Source organism: Camellia sinensis, chromosome 3 (genome assembly GCF_055761805.1).
Source record: "Camellia sinensis isolate YWXY chromosome 3, ASM5576180v1, whole genome shotgun sequence".
NCBI lineage: Eukaryota > Viridiplantae > Streptophyta > Magnoliopsida > Ericales > Theaceae > Camellia > Camellia sinensis.
In genome coordinates this window covers 228,043,490-228,069,055 of record NC_138963.1, presented here as the reverse complement: position 1 = coordinate 228,069,055, position 25,566 = coordinate 228,043,490, and the positions used below count along the sequence as shown (strand labels likewise).

Sequence of the window (25,566 nt, the reverse complement as noted above, 5' to 3'; positions counted from 1 at the left end):
ATTTTATATAAGACATCATATTTCTAGAAGTGATTTACATACACATGTAACATCAAATTTGATATTGATTGATTAAAATAATAGAACTCAATACTTTTTTTGTTAAGTTTTTAGAAGATAAATTGACAAATGTCAAATTCTAAAATGATTGTGCATATTTAAGGCACATATTGATGTTTCTTGAATAATTTTTTAATAAAAATTTTGAATTTAGAATGTGTCATACAACCTAAGTAAAGGAAAAACACTACTTATATATATGATAATTAATTAAAACCCCTTTAAGAACTGAAATTATTAGGATTATAGAGATTTTGTACTTGATTCCCTTTGAACACACTGTTTATGATTTGAATTTGTAATTTTTATGTATCAATATGAATAACTTTTACAATGTTACTAATATAAGGATAAATCTTACCTTTGAGTCAATCTACCTTAAGCATTTTTTTGTATAATAAAATATTTAAATATTGTCATATAAAAATATATAATAGATTATAATCAAGCACTACTTGAAGCATATATTTAAAGACATGTTGCACCGCCTTCTTTTTTTTTTTTTTTTTTTCTTTTGAGAATATGAAAAACATTTACATTAAAATATAACAACATACGCTTTAGACATAATTAAAAATATATGAAATTAGTAAAGACCTTTTTAATTAATAATCATAATACTTTGTATATCATAGAATTTTTTGATGTTTTTATTTTTTTAAAAAAGAAATATTTTGATACATGCGGAATTCATGATTTTTGATAAATTTTATTAATACAAATGAAGATTTGATTTTAGGTTGAGAATACACTTTTATTTATTTATTTTTTATTTTTTTTATGACTTTGAAAGAAATTATTTTTATGAGCCTTTTACATAAAAAATTTGTTTGTAGGTTTTCAATTTTTCAAATTTTATACATATAAAATATTAATACTCAAAATTAATTTTTTACTTTAAAAACAAATTGCCGTGATAGCATGGGTCACCTACTAATATATATATATATATATATATGTCCAATCCATTCCCAACATAAACTAAAATTTGAACACAAATAAATAAATCAATAAATAAAATAGTGACCAAAAAAAAAAAAAAATGAAGGACATAAATATTTTGTCAATTAACCATTTAATCCAAAGGATTAGTCATCTATGTCCCACTTCATCCAAGGTTTTGAGTTAATCCAAAGGATTAGTCATCTATGTCCCACTTCATCCAAGGTTTTGAGTTATTCAAAATATGAGAAATTATTAGTTGAACTTTTAATTTTCTTACCAAATAATAAATTAATACTAGACACGAATTTCAATCCCAGGGTTCTCTATCTCCCAAACAAAGGTCCTTCCAAGAATTATAAGTGAAATGAGTTTTTATCTATCACTATGTTTACATATAACATAATTTCACTTATCTTTACTAATCCAAACAATTAATACGAATAAAGAGAAATACAATTATTTTACTGTCTTTTTAAATTGCCCAATCCAAACATGATGTGAATTTCTTAGCAAGTGCCTTTTCAGTATTTCATTAACAAAATCCTTAAAATTTTTGTCTAAAAGTTTATTTTTTCAATTATAACAATCAATATGCTATCATTTTTCAAAAAAGATTTGTTTATACCTAATTTTATCACTATAAAAGAAGACACTTGCAAATGCATTATTTTATCTCCCAATTTATTTTGCTCTTCCAATCTCTCCACTCACAACAATCCCATTTTCAATTAGCAAAATCGACAATTATTACCAGCTCTACAACCTAAATTATGTAGAATCAAATATCAATTATTGAATATAAGTAGCCTCGATAAGAAGAGTGGGAGAAACTTATTAGTTATGAGATCAAAAAATGAGGTTCTCCCAAAATCCAAACCAAGTTGGAAGAGATTTCTATTTACTTGTTTCAGGCCTGACAAAATGTTCCATTCCGTACACGAGTTTCTCATTGACAATAGACGAATTCTGAAATTCTACTGAAATGATAACAATAAATCATTTTTTACAAGAAATCAGTGGATTCATATACATGCACATTATCACAATTCACAAACACAATAAAAAGAGTGGGATTCTACTGGAGAGAAGGGTACACATCATCAATTTCCTTCTTCCCATATATCTATCTCTCTCTCTCTATATATTTATACAACCAAAAACTATTTGCCATATTTATGATTTTAACTTTCGAAGCACTCAAATTATGCTTGCTTCATAAATACAGTGAAAAAGCCGCTGATCAATCAGATATTATCCCTTCAGCTAATTCTCTATGAATGATATACCGGAAGGTTGAACTCTGCGGTAACCAGTGAATGTACTTGTCAGGTCTACCCTTCAAGCATTTTATGATAGCCTTTTGTTGAGCTTCATCAGTTAGGCAGCCATTAACCTCTTTTAACAGCCCAGCCATATCCAGTGACATATCCTTAGCGAAGTAGTAAAGCATTTTTGGCAGGGATATTTTTTTTTCCTTGTAGCTATAGACACTAGCTTGTACGAACTCTTCTTTGGCAAGTTTGAGATCATGAAACACACTACTTGCTGTGAAGACTCGAACCTACATCCATATACCCCCATTAAAAAAACCTTTAAAAAAAAAAAAAAAACTAACTCAATTCAAACTGTGATTACTGCTCTGGGAATCCACTAACAGGAAATTCTCAGAGAGGACTTTCATACCGCAGGGTCAGAGTATGCCCCCGAACAAAGCGCAAAATGAACAAGTGGCTCTGGATATTCAATGGCATAAACATGTCTCGTGCTTCCCATCTTATACTTCTTTCCTGGATACAGCAGTGCTTGCAGCCACTGTCGAGAAAAGTATTTGTAAATGATTTTTTTTTTCATTTAAAACAATGAAACATTATGTCTTCAAGTATCATAGGGCATTAATTAACTGGCATTTAAGTTCCTAGTTTCTAGCATTTCCATGTTTTGAATATAGTCAGCTGGCATTGTTATAATTTGGTTTGAAATGGATTGACCACCACCATGTTAATTTCCTTGGCTATGTGGATTTCCAACGTGAAAGAACCCTACATATGCCAAAAAGGCATAAGAATTGAAATAAAAGTTTGAACCATTAATGAATTGAGTTTGAGACACGGAATGATAGAGAAACACCCCCTTTTCCCCCTATGACTTGTCTGCAATCAATGAAGCATAAAATAGTAAAAGAAAATAATGTTTTATTAGTGTCAAGTTATCAAAACTTTCATGCATAATAATGTGTGCATGTACAGGAAGTACACAGCATACCGGCAGCGAATGGTGTGACCGGATTCCTAAGATGGAGCTTTGAATGATATAAGCATTTATGCAATGTCCACCCACATTATACGCTGCCTGAAAGATCAGATTGTGACTGAGCCATTAATATTTGCTGCTGAATATAGACATTCTGATAGATGTATGGACAAAAAGAATAATCACGCGTGTTTTTACCTTTAAAATAGAAGTACTTCTTACATGAGTATGAGTTCCATATGCTAAATATGCCTGCAAGGAAGCAAAAAGAAAAAAGAAAAAAGGAAGCAAATACTAAATTGATCACAGGATGCAAATTTAATTATAGTCAGTCTTAGCATTATGGAGAAGTTGACCCAAGTAATCGGGATTGAAGGATTTGTTGACTTAGGCGAGTCTAAGAAAAACACAACTTAAATTGACATTTAACATTCCACATCTTCTGATAGGAATGCTGTTTATAATGTGGTTTCCAGACCTGTATTTCCTCCATTTGTTATAGTGTTTATTCAACAATTATGTCTCAAGAGTACGTGCTTTGTTAGGAAGCTAATGTTAGAAGGAAAGTTCAAAGTTCTGTAAGCCATACATGCATCACCAAGGCATTGTGAATGTTGATCCAAAATGCAAGCTTTTCTTCGCGTTTCATCTTCCTTGGGTCAATCTTCTCTAGACTTTTAACCAAAGACCTACAAAGCTTTGAAGATAAACAGATGAGAATAACTGGATGGATAAATAAAATTATTTTCCCTTACAGAGAAAAGCTAATCAACATCTCCCTCTTTCCTTGAATCTGAGGGGCTGTTATTGTGTTCAGCAATTCTGGTCAGGCTAATTGGGACCTGGTTCAGTTTTATTTATTTATTTTCTCTCTTGAAAAGAAACTAGGAGAACCAACTTGAAGTAGGTCTTATAATTCTACATTTTCTGTCTTGTCTTGCCTTAAGTATCAACATTGTTTACTGAGCAGCAAAATAAGGAAACAATCATTCATGTTTAAACTGTGTAGACCCAATTTTGGGCTTTTCAGACAGCCATAGGATGGGGTAAAATGGACAATTATTTGAGATTTTCAGGTCCATCCTAGTAAACAAGTGGATATCTTGGTTGAACTTTATGCTAGTGGATAAATAAAAGTGCATCACCTTAACTTTTGTAGCATTCTAGCAGCATAGTTGAAGCTATTATCATCTAAACATATCTTTGAGACTTCTATCATTGCAGCATATGGTATGCTCTCCCCTTTGAACCCTTGAAATTGTCCAAGCCCTGTAGCTTCCCCATTGCAATGTGGACTCCAACTATCAGAAACATTTCTTGGAGAAAATATACTTGAGGAGGACAAGGATGAAGTGGAAGAAACTGAAAAGCCTGCATGAGTTGAAGTAGGATTGGCAAGCCTGCAGTAAATAGAAGACATGCATTTGACAATGTCTTCAGAAAGTCTATCTGGAGTATAAAGGGCTTCATCAATGCAAGAAGCACCAAAGTGATCTGCAAGGCTGCGATGGCCAGGATCAGCACTCTTCTGGTCCTGCAAACATGGAGAGTTTGTTAAATGGACTCTTCTAAATGTGTTGGATGCTTGGCACTTTGAGTAAGGATATGAGAAATGTGTCTCGACATTTACCCAACAAACATGCCTAGTAATTTAAATTTACAATGTATGGGGGAAACACTGCATAGCTATAAAATCATGCTAGATAACATAAAGTAAGCTGTTTTTAACCTATCTAGGTAGTGAGGTGTATTAACCCTTACGGATGATGTTTTTGGAGGAGCAGCATGACTCAGGTTATCAAAACCAGGCAACCCACACGGAGGAGAAGTTTGAGAATGACTGGCCCTACCACCTTTCCACGTGTCAGGCTCTATTTTATAACATGATTGATCTGCTATAACTTTCATTGGTGATCCTGAGTTATACAGTAAATAGGGTCCATTGCTCTTCATTAAGGTGGGTAAATGCTGTTCAAAAGCAGTTCGGTAGAGTGAAAGAAGATAACATTCCAAATGCATAATTTCGATCTCAAGTGAGGCAATCTCCCCCATCAGCTCTGCAGAAGGCTGCAGTATACAGGCAGGCAAACATAAAGAGAGAGATCCAAATAGATCCAAACAAAGATCAAACAGTAATTATATCATATATATATGTTCTTTTCTTCTTCTTTTTTTGTGTGGGGGTGGTGGGTTGGATGCTAAAACAAAAGGTGTACTAAAAAATAGTACTGGGAACAATGAGGCTTGAGGTGTGCATATTAATCAATATGTTTAAGAGGACAACAAATATGACTGTGTAAACCCAAAGCAAAACCTCACATCCAATAAAAGTTGAAGGTTCTAAGAATCTGAATTGACCCCTTAACTTGAGCACATTTATAATCCAAGGAAGCTGTCCATAAAGAACTAGAAAATTGATTTAGTTGGATACACTTTTGATAGCAACGAATGAAGAATCAAGAGAACATCACTTCAAAGCTCCTAAACAAGGGATATATAGTTTTAAGATAATAAACAACAGATATTTGATCATTGCTTTTATAGTTTGAGCAATGATATAAAGCTAGATAGATATTTCAACCAGAAAGTATGCACAAAACACCTGCAACAAACAGGCATACAACATACAAAGTTTGACCATTTTGTTTATCATTTTTTCTAGTAACTGTTAAATAAAGAGGTTTAAACAAAAAAAAAAAACCTTCATCATTGGGGCGACATATGAAGAATTGGAAGCAATGGAACTAAAACCTGGTGCCTTCTCAGATTCCCAACAAAAGGTAGACTGGTCACTGAATGTGCTCTCCAACTGTAGAGCCTGTGTCAAAACATACAAATGATAATGCAATTAAAAAGTATTCAAGTTTTGGTCAGAAGGATGTGCTCGGTTCTTTGGAAATGAAGGAAACCATGGCAAAACTCTGAATTTATTGTTCAATACATAAAATATATCTAGGTAAATCAACAGAAGGAACACCAGGATCCCAATTACTAATGTTGTGTTTGGTTGGGAGATTTGAGGATCGATTTGGAAAGGGAAATGGAAAAGGTAAGCGAAATGTGAATAAAATATAACTAAATAAAATTATATGATTGATATTTGCATAAAATTTTGCCATAATGTAGAGAGGACGATAGAATGAGAACAATAGAACAGTTCCTAGTTGGTGGAAGAGGGGCAGCAGCCCAACGGCAAGAGGTGGCATAGTTCGAGCAGAGCTAATAGTTCCCGAACTGCCTAATAGTTTGCAAGAGATATTTTAGATTCTAAGTTGCATTTAACATCAAGAGTTGAGAAATTAGAAGGATATTTATACATACAGAGTTGAAAGGGTAGGAAGGCAGCCTGCTAGGTGACACGTTAAGCACATTGGTGGGCAGCAGCATACCATTGTCAGGAGGAGGAGGAGGAGGAGGAGGAGGAGGAGCACTACTGCATCTGCAAGCAGTATAGCCAACCCAACCAATTAATAATCTTCTCAATCAATCAAGTCTCATCTCATCTCATCTCAAGTGATTAATTGATTGACATATGAATACAGTCTTTTTTAACTGGGAATTTTTTTATAAAAACAAAAAAAAAAAAAAAAGGAAGGAAAAAAAAAAAAAAAAAGCAAAGAAAAAAAAGAAGGTTTTACCCCTGCAAACTTGAAGAGAGGCAGGAATCAAAGGATCCCAAGTTCACTCGCAACATCATATCTTCTTCCCCTTCTTCTTCTAGTACTCCCTACTGAAAGAAGCAAGAATCTGAAAGAGATTATATTACACAGACAGTCTACTCTACAGATAACAACAACAGTACATATTTAATGAGCAAAAGTTGGGAAACTATAATATAAAGTGGAAAAAGGAAGAATCCACCAAGAGGAAAAGACGAAGAAGCTACATTATTGTTTTTTTTTTTTTTTTGATAAAAAAAAATAACAAAAACAAAAACCAAATCTAACACAAGGAGATGCAATTGGTTGGATTACCAGCACCACCACCCCTATGCCCTAACCCACCCCCTACCCAACCAATATTTACAAACAATCAATCAGGATTCAGACACAAACTAATCAACTGCTACACCGACAAAGCCCACCCCCCCTCCCCAAATTTTTTGATTTTATTATAGAAATAGAAGATTACTACCAATGAGCGGTGGAGTGGGTCAACAATTTCTTCGATGAAAAAACACGAGGAAAAAAAAGAAAAAAGGGTGGGGAAATGCTTACACAAGAGAGACGCAGCATCCAGTTTAGAGAGCGAACGAGTAACAAACAAACAAAAAAAAAAGGAACTTTCATCTCGTACTGACTGAGAGACTGAACAAGGGCTGTAAAGTAACACCAAATTATTGTCATTATATACTTTACAATAAAGAAGAAGAAGAAGAAAGTGAAAGAGAAGCGACTAGTAGTGATTACGAGTGTGCGCGACGTTCTTCGGACGGATCGAGAGTAAAATTATAAATTAAATGATAGATTAGTGAATTAATAGGTTGACAAATTATGATTTAAACAGTTTTTGACAGATTGAATAATATTTTAGTTAATTATCATATATTTGTATAATATATAATACTAATTTATATAATGTTTTTTAAATATATAACACAAAGTAATTTTACATAATATATTTCATATATATAACTATTAATTTGTAATAAATTTTATATCTTAAATCTCTCTCACACTCATTTTTACATTGATATTTCATTGGAAGTTAAAAAATATATATATATATTAACTATAGCGGAACGGAGCGGTTTGGTTGGTGGATTGTAAATTTTAAAATTTAAACCACAGTTAGCGGTTAGAGCAGTGCGGATTGATGCGGATTGGTACGGTTTTAGCGGGTTGGGCGGTATTTTGCACAGCCCTAGTAGTGATGATGATGATGATGATGATAAGGATTGAAATTATGATGGGTATGTGAGGAGGGATTTGGGTTTGGGGAACAGGTAATCAGTTACTGTCTGTCGGCACGAAAATAAAAAAAATGATAATAACAATTCGAACTCGAGAACTCTTCATACTACCTACAATGAACAAAAACACAATAAAATAAAATATAAGATAATAAAAACAAATGGGGGAAAAGGAAAAGACAATGGATTGAAAGTGTTGGAAATGGTTATAAAATTCTGGATAAAATCAGAATTTTTTCCTAAGTTCGGTCTACTTTTTAGGTGGGCCCCGAGTGTCGTTTTACTCGGGTCAAAGTGGTAACGCGTTCTATGCCGCGTTGTGATTCACGTGGTATATTTGGTTGCTCAAAACCATTACCGAGTGAATGGGAAATTGAAGCCAAAGTGTGCTCCATGGAAATGGAGTTTTGGTGGAAATTCCTTAAGGTTGTAAATTGGCTTGTCCCACATTGATTTGGTGGGAAGTTTTGAAAGAGTTTATAAGGCTTAGGGTGAGATACTTGGGGTGTGTCCCAAGGGGTACCCAAGTGTTTTAGAGGGAGAGGTTATGGGCAAAATGGGCTAGACCCATTGGACCCAAAAATCACCACACACGCGCGCCACCGCCGTCCGTCCGGTTGGGCTTCTAATCTTTTTGGGCAAAAAACATTTGAATTTAATTTTATTTTTTATTAAAATAAAATCCATAATTCAAATTAAATTGGTTTGGATTTTTTGTTCATCCAAACAGGGCCCTTCCCGGTTTCAAACAGAAATAAACTGTTTTGGAATTAGTGCACACCCAAACAGGGCCCTTCCCGTTTTACTATCTGTTTGAATTCAAAACCCAACAGGTATGATACCTGTTCAATTCAAAACCAAGAGCCACATACCTGTTCAATTCAAATCCAAGAGCCACCTTCACATCTATAAATAGGACCACCCTCATTTGATTTTTTTTTTTTCAGAAATTTCGTATTTCACCTCTGCTAATTCTATTCTTCATCTTGCTGCATTCTATTTCCGAAAGAAAGAGTGTAAACACTTAGTGTGTTCGTAAGGCAAACAATTAGTAGTGCTGCTATTGTTTGTGGTAGATCATTTCATCCTGGGAGATAGACGTCCGAATTCTGAAAGCACCGTGGAGAGGACGAATCTGTCTTAAGGACACAGTGTCAAACACTGGACTTGATCAGAAAATAATTCAAAGAAATTAAATCAAGTAAGTTATTTAATTTATTTTCAGTGTTGTTTTTATTTATTTAAATCAGATTTTAATTTTGTTTATGTAACAAAATAAAATCTGTTTTTATTTTTATTTCGTGTTTGATTTTTGTAATCAAACAAATTCTCTCCTTTTCTTTATTTCTTTAAATTCTATTTGTTGTTGTGTACACAATAGAATTAAATTTTTTAAATACAGTGAAGATTGTCCAACAGTCTTAAGACAGACCCCTTTTTGGGTATCTTCATTGTATTTAATTTTCTGTGTTTTCAAATTAATATTCTGGTTGGAAAAATAAATAGTGATTCATGCTATTTGACAGATAGTAGTAATATACTGTCTCTTTTCTTTGACAACAACTAGTAGTACGATACTGGTGTCATTAACAATTCAGAATATTATTTGGTATTACAGAAAATTCTTGTGATATTTTATTTTTCTAGTTTTAGTAACAAGGAAAATAAAATTATTTTGTTGTTTATAATTATTTTCTGGTTTTAGTAACTAGAAAATTAATTTGTGTTTTAATATTTTCTGATTTTTGTAATCAGAGATTATGGCTACTACAACTGAAACTGCATCTGGCAGTGGTACTCCTATTGTTACACCTACATCGGTCCCTATCCAGAACCATGTTCATGTACCAATCAATCATGGAGAAAAACCGGAAAAATTTAACGGTACCGAGTTTAAGAGATGGCAGCAGAAGATGCTGTTCTATCTTACAACTCTTAATTTGGCCCGGTTTCTCCATGAAGAGGCTCCAGCACTTAAAGAGGGTGAAAGTGGTCGGCAAGTTGTTGCCGCTGTAGATGCTTGGAAACATTCAGATTTCCTGTGCAGAAACTACATCCTAAATGGCCTTGACAATATGCTGTATAATGTATACAGTCCTCTGAAAACAGCAAAAGAATTGTGGGATTCTTTGGAGAAGAAATACAAGACAGAAGATGCCGGCACGAAGAAATTTGTCGTCGGTAAATTTCTGGACTTTGTTATGGTAGACTCCCAAACGGTAATATCTCAAGTTCAAAGTTTTCAAATAATTTTGCATGATATTCATTCAGAAGGTATGTCTCTTAACGAGTCATTCCAAGTCGCTGCTTTAATGGAAAAGTTACCACCAGCTTGGAAAGATTTCAAAAATTATTTAAAACATAAACGTAAAGAGATGACTATGGATGAATTGATTGTAAGATTAAGAATTGAAGAAGATAACCGAAAGGCTGAAAAGAGGAATGGGAAAAATCCCATTGAGTCCAAGGCTAATGTGGTTGAACAAGTTCAAAAACCACATAACAAAAAGAGGAAGTTTACTGGAGATGGTCCTAAACAAGGCGATAGTAGCAAGAAGTTCAAAGGAAAATGCTATAACTGTGGCAAAACTGGACATCGAGCTTCTGACTGCCGCCGCCCTAAAAAGAATCATGGAAGTACAAGTAAGAAGACCACCAATCAGGCCAATGTAACAGAATTGGATTACATCTCTGACGGAGTGAATGACATCAACCTCTCTGCTGTGGTGTCTGAGACTAACTTGGTTGGAAATCCCAAAGAGTGGTGGGTTGACACTGGAGCAACTCGTCACATATGTGCGGACAAGAAGATGTTCACTACCTACAATGAGGCAGCAAATGGTGAACAACTTTTCATGGGAAATTCTTCTACTTCTACTGTAGCTGGACAAGGGAAAGTAATCTTGAAGATGACATCAGAGAAAGAACTGACCCTCAACAACGTACTGCATGTACCTGACATCCGGAAGAATTTAGTTTCTGGGTCTTTGTTAAGTAAAAATGGTTTTAGGCTTGTATTTGAGTCTGATAAATTTGTATTAACAAAGAGTGGTATGTATGTTGGTAAGGGATACATGAGTGATAGTCTCTTTAAGTTAAATGTAATGACAGTTGTACCGAAAGTTGCTATGAATAAGAATAACACATCTTTTGTTTATATTCTTGAGTCAAATTTATGGCATGGTAGATTAGGACATGTGAATTTTGATGCTTTGCGTAGATTAATTGGTTTAGATTATATACCAAAGTTTGAAATTAATCCTAATCATAAATGCGAAATTTGTGTAGAAGCGAAACTAACTAAGGCTCCATTTAAATCGGTTGAAAGAAAAACCGAACCTCTAGAATTAATTCATACTGATGTATGTGATTTAAAATTTATTCAAACTAGAGGAGGCAAAAAGTATTTCATAACATTTATCGATGATTGCACAAGATATTGTTATGTTTATTTACTTAGAAGTAAAGATGAAGCCTTAGAAATGTTTAAACTCTACAAAACAGAAGTTGAAAATCAACTTGGTAAAACCATTAAAATGGTTAGAAGTGATAGGGATGGTGAATATGATGCACCATTAAATGAATTTTGTGCACAACATGGCATTATTCACCAAACTACAGCCCCTTATTCTCCACAGCAAAATGGCATTGCTGAAAGGAAGAATAGAACCCTAAAAGAAATGATGAATGCCATGTTACTAAGTTCAGGTTTACCACAGAACTTGTGGGGGGAAGCAATATTGTCTGCTAATTATGTTCTTAATAGAATACCCCACAAGAAAACCAAAAGCATTCCTTATGAATTGTGGAAAGGTCGACCACCTTCCTACAAATACTTAAAAGTGTGGGGGTGTTTGGCAAAAGTTGAAGTACCTGTTCCTAAAAAGACTAAAATTGGACCAAAAACAGTAGATTGTGTGTTTATTGGTTATGCTCAGAATAGTAGTGCATATCAGTTTCTGACTTATAAATCAGATATACCTGATATAAATGTGAACACTATTATAGAGTCAAGGAATGCTGTGTTTTTTGAATATGTCTTTCCTTACAAGAAAGGACAGGAATTAAGTTCACAGAAAAGAACTTATGATTGTACACAAAGTCAAGAGACTAATGACAATCAAACACAAGAGACTAGTAATAGTCTCGACCAACAGGATTTAACTAATGATGAACCAAGACGGAGTAAAAGAGCAAAAACATCAAAATCCTTTGGTCCAGATTTTCTGACATACTTGTTAGAAAATGAACCTCAAAGCTTTAAGGCAGCAATGACAAGTCCTGAAGCACCTTTGTGGAAAGAGGCTGTTAATAATGAAATTGAATCCATTATGCAAAATCATACTTGGGAATTGGTGGATCTTCCACTAGGTTCTAAACCTCTTGGATATAAATGGATATTCAAGAGAAAAATGAAAGCAGATGGTTCAATTGACAAGTATAAAGCAAGACTTGTTGTTAAAGGTTACAGACAAAAGGAAGGTCTGGATTATTTTGACACATATTCCCCTATGACAAGAATAACATCCATTCGCATGCTTATTGCTATAGCAGCGTTGTTTAATTTAGAAATACATCAAATGGATGTTAAGACAGCTTTCTTAAACGGTGATCTAAATGAAGAGATCTATATGGAACAACCCGAAGGGTTTGTAGTATCAGGGCAAGAAAAGAAAGTTTGTCGACTTGTAAAATCCCTTTATGAATTAAAACAAGCACCTAAGCAATGGCATGAAAAATTTGATCATGCAATGCTTACTAATGGGTTTAAGATAAACGAATGTGACAAATGCGTCTATGTTAAAAACACTGACCAAGGATATGTCATAGTTTGTCTTTATGTGGATGACATGCTTATCATTGGAAGCAGTCAAAACATGATCAAATCAACTAAGCAGATGCTTAACAAAAGATTTGATATGAAAGATATGAGGGTCGCAGATGTTATATTAGGAATGAAAATTACTAAAACATCTAACGGATATGCATTATCTCAATCTCATTATATTGAGAAAATTCTTGATAAATTTATCAAGGATGATTTGAATTTAGCTAGAACACCTGTAGACATCAGTCTTTATTTATCAAAAAATAAAGGTGATGCAGTGTCTCAGTTACAATACTCCCAAATCATTGGAAGCCTAATGTACCTAATGAATTGTACTCGTCCTGATATAGCTTATGTTATCAGTAAATTGAGTAGGTACACTAGCAACCCTGGAGAAGACCATTGGAAAGCGATCATTCGGGTTCTTAGATATCTAAGATTTACTCGTGATCATGGTTTGAACTTTACTCGATATCCAACAGTACTCGAAGGTTATTGTGATGCCAATTGGATATCGGATACTAAAGATTCAAAATCCACTAGTGGATATGTCTTTACTCTAGGAGGCGCTGCTGTTTCTTGGAAGTCCACGAAACAAACTTGCATCGCACGATCCACAATGGAATCCGAGTTCATTGCTTTAGACAAAGCAGGTGAAGAAGCAGAATGGCTTCGTCACTTCTTAGAAGACATTCCAATGTGGCCAAAACCTGTGCCAGCTATTTGCATTCATTGTGATAGTCAATCTGCAATAGGCAGGGCACAGAATCACATGTATAACGGTAAGTCACGACATATATGTCGTCGACATAATACCGTAAGGCAATTGTTGTCAAACGAAATAATCTCAATAGATTATATAAAATCTAAAGAGAATATTGCGGATCCGTTAACAAAAGGTTTGACAAAAGAGCTAGTGTATAGTTCATCGAAGGGGATGGGATTAAAGCCTATTACATAAGAGTCGTCATAATGGTAACCCTACTTATATGACTGGAGATCCCAAGAACTAAGTTCAAAGGGACAACTAAGTTATGTATGGCTCGCCAGAAATCACCAAGGGATTAAAATTCCTACCCATTCCTATGGTGAGAGTGATATCTGCAACATATGTTGTCTGCAGGGGTGTAAGGATAAGCTTTGCTTTTAATGATTACTTATATCTTGATTAAGGCATAAAATCAAGACGAGTATAAAGAGATACTCACAATAAGAATCACCTATTTGAGTGTTGAACTGGGGCCGGTTCTATGAGAATGAAGAGGCTAAATTCTCTAGAAACACTTATGAAAACCAGGTGCGTTCAAGGCCAAAATGAACAAAACAGTGAGAACCACGATGTGTTAGAAGATATTTTGTGTGAAATCTATTGTCTTGGCTTACACAAACGGCTGAACAATTCAAGGCATCGCGTCCATTGGTTAGCCAGTAAGTCCGATAGGTTATCACTAGGGAAGGTTCAAAGCCGAAAACTACCTATCCTGATGCAAGATATTTTCGACTTATACTCTTTCGTTAAAGTCTGCATATTGTTGCATTTCCGTTGTCATCAAATTCCATTCATGTGGGGGATTGTTGGAAATGGTTATAAAATTCTGGATAAAACCAGAATTTTTTCCTAAGTTCGGTCTATTTTTTAGGTAGGCCCCGAGTGTCGTTTTACTCGGGTCAAAGTGGTAACGCGTTCTATGCCGCGTTGTGATTCACGTGGTATATTTGGTTGCTCAAAACCATTACCGAGTGAATGGGAAATTGAAGCCAAAGTGTGCTCCATGGAAATGGAGTTTTGGTGGAAATTCCTTAAGGTTGTAAATTGGCTTGTCCCACATTGATTTGGTGGGAAGTTTTGAAAGGGTTTATAAGGCTTAGGGTGAGATACTTGGGGTGTGCCCCAAGGGGTACCCAAGTGTTTTAGAGGGAGAGGTTATGGGCAAAATGGGCTAGACCCATTGGACCCAAAAATCACCACACACGCGCGCCGCCGCCGTCCGTCCGGTCGGGCTTCTAATCTTTTTGGGCCAAAAACATTTGAATTTAATTTTATTTTTTATTAAAATAAAATCCATAATTCAAATTAAATTGGTTTGGATTTTTTGTTCATCCAAACAGGGCCCTTCCCGGTTTCAAACAGAAATAAACTGTTTTGGAATTAGTGCACACCCAAACAGGGCCCTTCCCGTTTTACTATCTGTTTGAATTCAAAACCCAACAGGTATGATACCTGTTCAATTCAAAACCAAGAGCCACATACCTGTTCAATTCAAATCCAAGAGCCACCTTCACATCTATAAATAGGACCACCCTCATTTGATTTTTTTTTTTTCAGAAATTTCGTATTTCACCTCTGCTAATTCTATTCTTCATCTTGCTGCATTCTATTTCCGAAAGAAAGAGTGTAAACACTTAGTGTGTTCGTAAGGCAAACAATTAGTAGTGCTGCTATTGTTTGTGGTAGATCATTTCATCCTGGGAGATAGACGTCCGAATTCTGAAAGCACCGTGGAGAGGACGAATCTGTCTTAAGGACACAGTGTCAAACACTGGACTTGATCAGAAAATAATTCAAAGAAATTAAATCAAGTAAGTTATTTAATTTATTTTCAGTGTTGTTTTTATTTATTTAAATTAGATTTTAATTTTGTTTATGTAACAAAATAAAATCTGTTTTTATTTTTATTTCATGTTTGATTTTTGTAATCAAACAAATTCTCTCCTTTTCTTTATTTCTTTAAATTCTATTTGTTGTTGTGTACACAATAGAATTAAATTTTTTAAATACAGTGAAGATTGTCCAACAGAAAGTTGGGTAAGTGGGAGTGTAGGGTTTAGGAGGTGGGGCCGACGAAGAAGAAGAAGAAGAAGAAAAAGAATAAGAACAGTTAAAATGATTCGGACTCTGCCAAGCGCGGGAACCACACCACCAGGTTCGCCACCATCCCGCTATATCACTCAATAATGTTGCTGCATTTTGGGGGCGGCAGGGGAGTAGTTTATCTTTGCTCTGCCCACCCCACACCCCATCCCCTGCGTCCGGATCCTAGCCCCTAAAACGACGTCGTTTTGGGGGCAAAACTAACCCCTCAAAAAAATAAAAAAAAATAAATAAATCTGGGAAAAAGAGTCCTAATGCCCTTCCACTCCAGCGAGAAGACCTATAATAATTGATTCAAGCCACTAAACACCATTGAAATTTCTTGATTATCTCTTTCTCTCTCTCTACATTTTTTAGATTGTTGAATGTTGAAGCAGAAACAGAGATTGTTGAATGTTGGACCAACAATGCAAATTTCAATTTAAACAAATCAAAGCCATTAATGAATAACTAAGGCATTATTATGTTGATTCAGTAATTTCAATCCTAAGCAATCCAAGTTTCCTATGTTTTCTGGGTTCGGTAATAATCTGAAGCAGCGTTGGCCTCGTTTTGTTAGTGTGATTTTGAAATCAGATTTAAGCCAAACCCATTTCGTCATTATCAATTTCAAGCACACCTTTCCTTTTATTGTGTAAATTGATATAGAACCCGCCTCGGTACAACCTTTCAGCCGCGCAATTGCTCTTCCTCTTACTCTTCCTTACGTCGTCGTCCACCCTCGCACCACAGCAGCGCCTCAAACCCACTATCGCACCACCGCTAGCGCGACCCCTCTTCATCCTATTCTTCTCGGTGATCTGAAAACCCTTGTTTAGAAGAAGAGATCTGAGACAGATCTGAATGACATCTGCGATAGAAAAGGAGATTTGCAACAATGAGAGAAGAATAAGGACAAAGAAGAGAAAGGTTGCCAGAAACGAAGGTTGCCGGAGAAAGAATGGGACGCTAGTGATGCTCTCTGTTCATCCTCCACTCAATTTTTGCTTCTGCGCCATTTTTTTTTTCAATTTTTTATTTTGGGGTTAGGCTTCCCCAAAATGACTTTTCTTTTTCTATTTTTTTGCAACTTACAAAAAAAAAAAGGTGAAAAAGTCATAAAAAAAGTTAAAAAGTTATCACTATTCACCAAAAAAATATAAAAAAATTATTTTTTTACAAATTGTGAGATAACTCACTCTGACGGAAGGCGACTGTGCTCGACTTTGGTGAGGATAAATTACACAGGCGGAGGCAAGCTTAAGGACTGTGTTGTTCGGCCCGTGAGGGCCATCACGGATCCCGTTTTGATAATCCGAATCATTCAATGTGTAGAACTCGTTGAGTACTATATGCCTATAAAAAATCATGTTGGTCGAATATAGCTAACTATATGATCAAATCAGTTTTGTATAAAAACATGGACGGTGTTATAGTTAATGGTTGAAAAAAAACTAATCCGATCAAATAGCTATCGATATTCTATCAATGTGATTTTTTACAAGTATATAGTACTTAACGAATTTTATACATTGAACGGTTCCAATTAGCAAAACAGGACCGTAGTGGGCTCCCATAAGCCGAACAACACCGTCTAATTTATGCCCGCAAAGGAGAGAATCATCTCTTCCCCTACACACTACCACAATGCCCCTTACACTGCCGACCGTACGGCCTATTCCATCACTAATTTCTCCTATATACTTATTTATATAATTTTTTAATACATATTTTTTTATAAAAAGTCAAAAAATTAACCTAAACATCCATATTTTTTTCTTCAACTTTTTAATTTAAAAAAATAAAAAAATATACTTTTTTTAAGACACCCCAAACAATTACGGTCCCTACAGAGGCTCTGGAATCCCCTAACCCTTCACTAATTTCTCCTAAAAAGATATGCATTCAATTCAAATTACATACGTTGCATATATCTCATTAATTTGTGTTTAAAAATAAAAAATAAAAAATAAAAATAAAAAGTCAACTCAAAAATCACTTTGATTAGTTTTTCAAACCCAAAAATTAGTTTTTCATTTTTTTCCCCCATATTTCACTAAAAATTTTAAATTTTTTAATTTATCTAACCTAAAAACACATCAGGTACCCTATTCCCTCTTATTCACGTAGACTAGATTGGTAGAATTTTGACCTGTGACTTCTCTTTCATGATTTAAATTGTTAATGTTATAATCTCATATGTAAATTATTTATAAAAATAAATTAAGTTGATTTAATAATTATGCCTACTTTATTTAGGCACATTTATTTTTTAAAAATAACCATAAATACAATTTTAAAAAAAGATAAGTTCATTTTTTTTAGAGGTTCACCATGCCTAAATGGTGGGTTATTGATAGCGGGTGATAGTGGTTATTGGTGATGACTTGATACCATTACAAAATAAGTAAAAAATGAGTGTAACAGTGATACCATGTTATTATATTAACACATGATAATATGCCATTTAATATTTAAATATTTTGGCCTTATTAATATATGTTCTTAAGACGAATGTTAATAAATTTTAAAAGTTTGTACATTAAAATTCTACGTGAAAGTGATTGCATTTAAAAAGATATAATCATTTTAAACTTGTTTAAAATATACTTAAAGGATACACATTAACAAAACAATAATGTTTGAGAGCTATAATTTAAGAGCTCTAATGTAATTTTAATGATGTGAAGAGTATTCATGTGAAGATAGAGTCCACACTCCTCTCTCTATCTCTATCTACTCTCTCTCTCTTTTATCTCACTAGAGTTCTATTTAGAGCTTTCAAATTAGATTACTCTTAACAAAATTCCTTTTAAGTAATAACACTATTTCTTTTGTACAATAAGTTGATTGTGTCTAAAATAATAATTTATTATTAAATAGGGATATCTTGTGGCTATTTGAGATGTAATTTGAAGAAGATAATGCTCATTTTGGTTCTTTCATGCAATTTGTGCCACTACTACTCAAATTTAAGTTTGAGTAGTGTTATTCATGCAAAAAAAAAAAAAATTAGATTTATTTTTTAAATTTAATTATGTAACAATAATTGTATATTATTTCTCTTTTTAAGTTATCGAGAAATGAATAACAGAACAATATTAGCTATTAACAGTTGGTGTATTTATGTCCCACCCCTGTTACATGTAAAAAACCCATACAACACTACACAACAAAAAACAGCAACAGGGCAATATCCTATCCTATCCTATCCTATCCTGCTAGTAGTACTACACTACGGTGAATCATGAAATCAAACAACCATTCAAGTCCCAGGTATAGCATACCCCTTGTTCTTGTCATGTTAATGTTAATATTATTATATTATATAATTAAATGGCTGAGGAGGGAGATAGAGATACGACGCTAAGAGAGGAGACACGTCAAAGTTGGTGTGGTGGTGGTGTTGGTGGTGGTAGAGTGAAGGTGTGGAGGAGTGGAGCCCTGTTGTTGTTGTTGGTGATAAACAAACAGTCATTCCTCGCGTGTTTGTGTCTGTGTCTACATCTGATATAGATTACATATATCGGAAGTGATAGAGAGCTATAGACGCAGGTAGAGCTCTAAATTGAGCTCTACTTACGTGACAATGAATGAAAAAAAAAAAAAAAAACAAAAAACAAAAAGAAGTACTCACATCACATCAACATGTGAACCTTACCAATTGGTGCTCTTGTTTTAGAGCTATCAAACATTTTTGTACATATATACGGAATGGAATCTTTATTAATTCAACTCTCACTTTTCTCACGGAGAGGAGAGTTGAGTTGAGTTAGATATTATGGAAGTAATATGATTGTTTGATTTCGGTTTTTTAAATTTAATTTTTGAAAATTGAGTTTTTTATTTTTCATATATATATATTTTAATTTTTTGTGAATATTTTTAATATTTTAGATAAATTTTTTACTTTTTAGATGCACATAACTTAGATATACCTAAAAAATAAAATATTTGTAAAAAAATATTTTAAAAAATCAATAAATACAAAAGAATACAAAAATGTACTGAATTTTTATTTTTTTGTTTGTATTTAATGAATTTTTAAAAAAAATTTCACAAATATTATACTTTTTAGTTGTATTTATATTAAGTGTATTTAAAAAGTAAAAAAATTTCTTAAAATATTTAAAAAACTAAAATACACAAAAAATAAAAACTTGTATTTTAAAAAATTAAATTCAAAAAATTACAACCAAAACATTCACATATCTTAGTTTGTGGGATGGAAGTGAATGTGTGCCCCCTTACCCAATATGCTCAGGGCAAGATCCAAACAACCAGATTGGTGGGTTTTCTTGCTTCATATCTTCTTATTAATTGGGCCACCTCTCTCTCTTTTTTAAAAAGTAAATAAATAAATCCAATAGATAGCAGAGATATTGCATCCATGTTTCGCTAAACATCAAAACAACGCACTACAAGAAATAACAGTTTCGCCGATTAAAATATTAGTCATCAAATGTTATGTTTTTAGTCGCTAAAATTAATTAGTGACTAAATTTTTTTGTCGCCAACTTAGTCGCCTAAACCTTGTCGGCGAATGTTTTAGCGACTAAACCCGTGTTTGGTCGCTGAAAATGCAACATTTGGCTACTAATTTTTTTAGTTGGCAAATGTTACGTTTTGGCGACCAAAAAAATAGTTGCCGAAAAGGAAATTTTTAGCTACTAAATTATTGGTCGCCAAACGTTAACGTTTGGCTACTAAAGTTGAGTAAGTCGGCAAAAGTGACATTTTTGGCGACAAAAATATTAGTCGTTGAAAGTTATAACAAAAATAATTTGAACTATTTAGAGACTAAAGTTTTAGTCGGCAATTGAACTATTTGCCGACTATAGAATTTAGTCGCCAAAGGATGCCAACTTTTATTCATTTTGCTACTACATTATTAGTGGCCAAAACATTTGAAAATAGTTTTTGGCTACCAAAATAGTTAGTAGCCAAATACTATATTACAAATAAATTTTTTTTTTTTAAATTTCTGAACCACTTATATCCATTATTAATACAACTTATACAATGTATAAACAATAAAATCCATCAATACTAAATATATATTATCAACCATTTGACAACGTGCATGCCAAAAATTCCATTCAACATCCAATTCCATTCCATTCGACATATGTAATACAAATTCCATACGACCCAAGTATATTCCAACCTCAATAATTTAAAAATATACATAATAGAGGAAATCTGTACCACACCAAAAAACTAATATGTATTGTCCCAAAAACTAATTTATACCACATCCAATGCTAATTTTTACCATGCCATATTTGAGATATTTATCACGCAAAACAATTATTACTGAACGAATCACTATATATACGGACAGAGGTATAAAAACAATGCCCTTCCGTACGTGTCAAAAAAAGTCATATCCACATTTGTACGTCCAAAACCATCTGCAAACAAAAAAGATTAATCATTAGTATTGACTACATATTGGGTTGGTAAAAAAAAATTTCATCATTACTATTGTACATGCATGTAGGGCTGCAGCACTAGACAATCTAGTAAGGTTAACAATATTATTGTCAAAGAATAATATTATAACAATATAGGAATGTTAATTTTAAATAAATATCCCTACTGATTAAATAAAGAATTATTAGGACAAATGTTAATTTTAAGAAGGAACTAGGAAAGTGTATAGTATATTGATTAAGATATTTCCTTGATTTTTTTTTTTAAAGGGAAATGATATCAACCCCACTGCTAAAATATTATGAATCAAGAATATCAGCACCCATTGTTCCATTCTCCAAATCAGGTGGACTTTGTAATCTAAGACAGTGCACACACTACTATAAAACTAATACAAACTCTACTATAAAACTAATAAGCAATTCATCATCTCTTTTTCCTCTACAGTATAGTCTTGTTTGGATGGGGTTATTTAGTGAGAAATAATAAGAAATGAAGAGAAATAAAACTTGTTATGTGTTTAATGTGTTTAAGTGATATACACGTATTTTCCTAAGTGTCCGCAACGTGTCTGCGTGCAAATTTTTTAAAATTCAAATTTCCTGCTCAGAAAGCATCACCTACACCATCCCCATCATCTCGATATCAATTTCCTGCTCTAATTGTGACCAAACCAAAAAACGTGCAGATTTCTATGACATAACAAGAAATGTGTCAAGATGTTCAAGGTGGTAGTACTGAAAACATTTTATTTTAGCGACTAAATTAGACCACACATAATAACCCAATATAACCTAACCAAAGTAAGGCCCATGGATCCATGTCTACTAAATTTTGACATTACCAAATCACACCTGACCACTAAAACCAAATAAAACATAAATAAACTTGTCTGGCTTCATGCTAAATTGCAAATTAATATAAAATTTAAACTCAAACCAAACTTCATTAGAACATGCACTAAATATGCTTGATGCAAAATTTCAGCTATGTTTTTCCTATTCACATGCTTTTTGTCATCAAGTTATGCCTATATGAACCAAAGAGGTCAAATATCAATCCTAAATTTCAAAAAGCCACACACAAACAGGTGGTGGTTTATCATAATTGAGGACTACAGGATCTGATTCAAAAATGTATCACTATAATACCGCAAAAGTACAGAAAATCCCACTAACTTATTCCTCTAACATATATTAGTTTATGAGACCACATACGTATGAAAACATCAGCATCCCTGATTCTAAGGTGAAAAACTGAACACAGATGAACAGGTACTTGAGTTATCCACATGGACAATAGAATAGTGATACAAGGCAAAAGTTAAGAATATACCCATGAATAACTTGAATGAAGAAGGCATAGATCTTTTCTCTTTGGCCCAAAATACACCAGATTTCTGTGAATGGTATAAGCCTGGATCTATAATGATAGGCCTTGCTCTTTGAATCCTGCAAATATACACTCAGAATGTTACTCCATATTAATGTTTCAAAAGATATGTAATGTTTTTGACTGAAAGGTCAAAGGTAAAGACATAATGTTCTTGAAGGACAAACTCAAAACACAAATTAAAGACTATTGTAAAATGAGGAGCAAATATACAACTATAGTAAACAGGACAAAAAATTTATAAATAAAAAATAAAATATGAAGAAGAATAAAAGATTGTGAACCAGTGAATTACATCAAGTAAAACTTTAAATTCTTAGTATTTTGTAGCCTAATTAGTAGACAAAGTAATTTCTGAATATGTTAAATCAATTAATTAATTGAACAAAAGGCTTATAATAAAAAAATATTGACTTATTATTATATAGCTTCAGCTATGATTGACAAGAACAAAAGTAAATGACCCAAATATTCTTGACAAAATGAGCATGGTTCCAATCTAGAAGCTTTCTAATGCCAAGACCTACTTCTGTTTTAGGTAAGCAAAGAGTCCCTCAAGTGAATTTATAAGAATGAAGGTAAGAGTTTGTCCCAGTCCGAAAAAATTCCTAAGCAACTGGTCTATATGCAAGGATACTAACTTAAGGAGGAGAAAGTGCATAGACCAAAAAACTTGAAGAGAATAGACTGGATAATGTGAAGTCTACCAGTGTAAGAAAGAAACTAATTTTGTCAATGAGGCCTTTACAATCATCAATTGAGAGCTAACTAGAAATAAGGGGCACTCCTAAGTATTTGACAGGAAGGGAACCAAGTTGAACCCGAAGTAAATTGCGAAGATCTATCTTAGATAGATTATCAGTACCAACAATGTAAATCCTGTTTTTGCTCTTTTTTGGCGGGAGGCCAGAAAATTTATTGAATTCAAGAAGAGCATTAAAAACTATTTAAAAGGACTGATCATTAGGACAACAAAGAAAAAAGAGGTCAAAGAGGTCAAGATGACTATACTAATTGTTAATTGTCCACTAACAGCAAGGACAATACTTCAATTTTAAAACACACAATTCACATGACCATCTCATCAACTGCTTAGGAGTATATAGTCCATCAGACTCAGACCAAGGATCCATAAATGAAACCTACAATACCTGATTTTTGGGTCAATATCCCCTAGATTAAACACTTCCAAGAATATAAGAAGAAATTGAAGCTTTGATAGTTCATGCAATTTGTCAAACAGTTAACGGGCGAGATAGTGAAATCATATGTTCAAGTTGATAGCAGAAAGGGAAGTAGCTACATAGATTAAAAACCAACAATGGCTACATAGACAAAGTGATTCAATTTCACCAACATTCCCCCAAAAAAACACAAAACACCATGACCAATGTTTTGAGCCAAACAAAATGTTAGGTCATTATCATTTTTAATATGAATCAAACAAAAACTGTTTTACAACTTCAAAGTGGTCCTTCAAAAAAATTGATGGAACCCATTAATGGAAAGCAAGAATTAGAGCAAAAAGTGAATGACCCAATAGAGTATTATGCATTAGAAATCATACCTTCTGACTATTTGAAGAACCCATGTGTGTGCGTGTATGTGAAGCTCTATGGGTTTTTGTGAGTGAATGGTGAAAGAATGAGAGACAGAAAAACAGAGCCGAGAGGGAGAGAGAGGATCTCAGGCAACGGTGACCAACAAGGGGGTGAATCGGTGCTCCGGTTGTCGGCCAACGTGCGGAGGAGCGGCGGTGAGAGTGGAGGGGAGAGAAGCAGCGGAGAGGGAGAGGGAGAGGGAGAAGGATGCTGAAGAGAGAGAGAGAGAGAGAGAGAGAGAGAGAGAGAAAGGCGCTGGTTTTGTTGGGTTTGGTTTGGTGAGAGCGTGAGATATTTTATACAAATGGTTATTGGCGACTAAAATTTTTTGTCGCTAAAGGTATTTTGTAAATCCCTCTAAATATTTGAAATGTCTCCCTCCAAAACATTTTAGTTCTTTGGCGACCAAAATTCAATTTTGTCGCTGAAAACAAACTTTTGGCTACCAAAATTTTGGTCGCCAAAGGGAAAAAATAATTTTTTATTTCTCGTTTTCATTCGACAAAACGAATCGAAAAATTATAATTTTTTTCTAAAATTTCAAAAAAAATTCAATAAAGATAAAAATAAACAAAAAAATAGTAAATATTTGTTGCTTATTTTGAATTTTGAATTTTTTAAAAATTTTAAAAATATATATATTTCTTAGATTCGGCTCAATAAAATGAATTGAAAAAAAAAATTTAAATAAAATTACGAAAGGACAAAATTTTTTGAAAAAATAGGTGATTTTTTTAGATGTTGCCCAATGGTTCATGTGATACAAAAATAAAATTTAAAATATTAATTTATTATCTTAAAAGAAAATAGAAGTAAATGTTATAAAGTTTCTGTAGAGATTTGAACCATCAACCTCCCACACTATAAATTTTATACACCATCCTCTTTCCACTACACCTCCATAACATCATATGATTATATATGCAACATATATTATTTATACAGTACATAGACCCGTATTAATATAAAAGTATATATATAAAGATAATTATTTTTTATTGAACATAATTTATGTAAAAATAAATTATTTATTAGAAAAATAATTTTCTGACTAAATATAAATTAAAAATATTAAGTTATCTTAAATATTTGTTCTAATATGTTTTTTTACTGAAAAATATAATAATATATTTTAAAATATTATATTCTTATATTTTCTTATATTCTTATATTTTAAAATTTTATGACAGATAATAATATATTCTTATATATTTTAAAATTTTATAAGAATATATTTTAAAATATTATATTCTTATATTTTAAAAATTTTCTTATATTTTCTTATATTCTT

The 25,566-nt window shown here is 33.2% G+C and overlaps 1 protein-coding gene across 19 annotated transcripts; it reads right to left on the bottom strand.

The window, feature by feature from the left end:
* Positions 1-1,846: 1,846 nt before the first annotated feature.
* LOC114269311 (uncharacterized) lies at positions 1,847-8,009 on the bottom strand. 19 transcript variants are annotated; one of them, XM_082922451.1, is made up of 13 exons: positions 7,665-7,743; positions 7,473-7,573; positions 6,894-7,002; positions 6,577-6,694; positions 5,957-6,073; positions 5,017-5,322; positions 4,401-4,789; positions 3,845-3,944; positions 3,454-3,507; positions 3,268-3,354; positions 3,090-3,155; positions 2,689-2,817; positions 1,847-2,566 (listed from the first exon to the last, which is right to left on the bottom strand). In XM_082922451.1, the coding sequence occupies exons 3-13, from the start codon at positions 6,950-6,952 to the stop codon at positions 2,246-2,248; spliced, it is 1,746 nt and encodes a 581-aa protein (XP_082778577.1). In that variant the 5' UTR covers positions 6,953-7,002; positions 7,473-7,573; positions 7,665-7,743; the 3' UTR covers positions 1,847-2,245. The 19 variants fall into 19 exon arrangements, with proteins under 19 accessions (XP_082778577.1, XP_082778576.1, XP_082778572.1 ...); XM_082922450.1 differs by having other exon boundaries at positions 6,894-6,985; XM_082922446.1 differs by having other exon boundaries at positions 6,894-6,982.
* Between the last annotated feature and the right edge of the window lie 17,557 nt (positions 8,010-25,566).

Excerpts from the sequence above, each read along its gene's own strand:
- LOC114269311 (XM_028210618.2), bottom strand. The coding sequence starts at position 7,601 with ATGACAATAATTTGGTGTTACTTTACAGCCCTTGTTCAGTCTCTCAGT. Across the intron at positions 6,695-6,893 it reads CTCTCTTCAAGTTTGCAGGG|ATGCAGTAGTGCTCCTCCTC; the intron begins GTAAAACCTTCT and ends TACTGCTTGCAG. Across the intron at positions 4,790-5,016 it reads CTCCTCCAAAAACATCATCC|GACCAGAAGAGTGCTGATCC; the intron begins GTAAGGGTTAAT and ends CCATGTTTGCAG.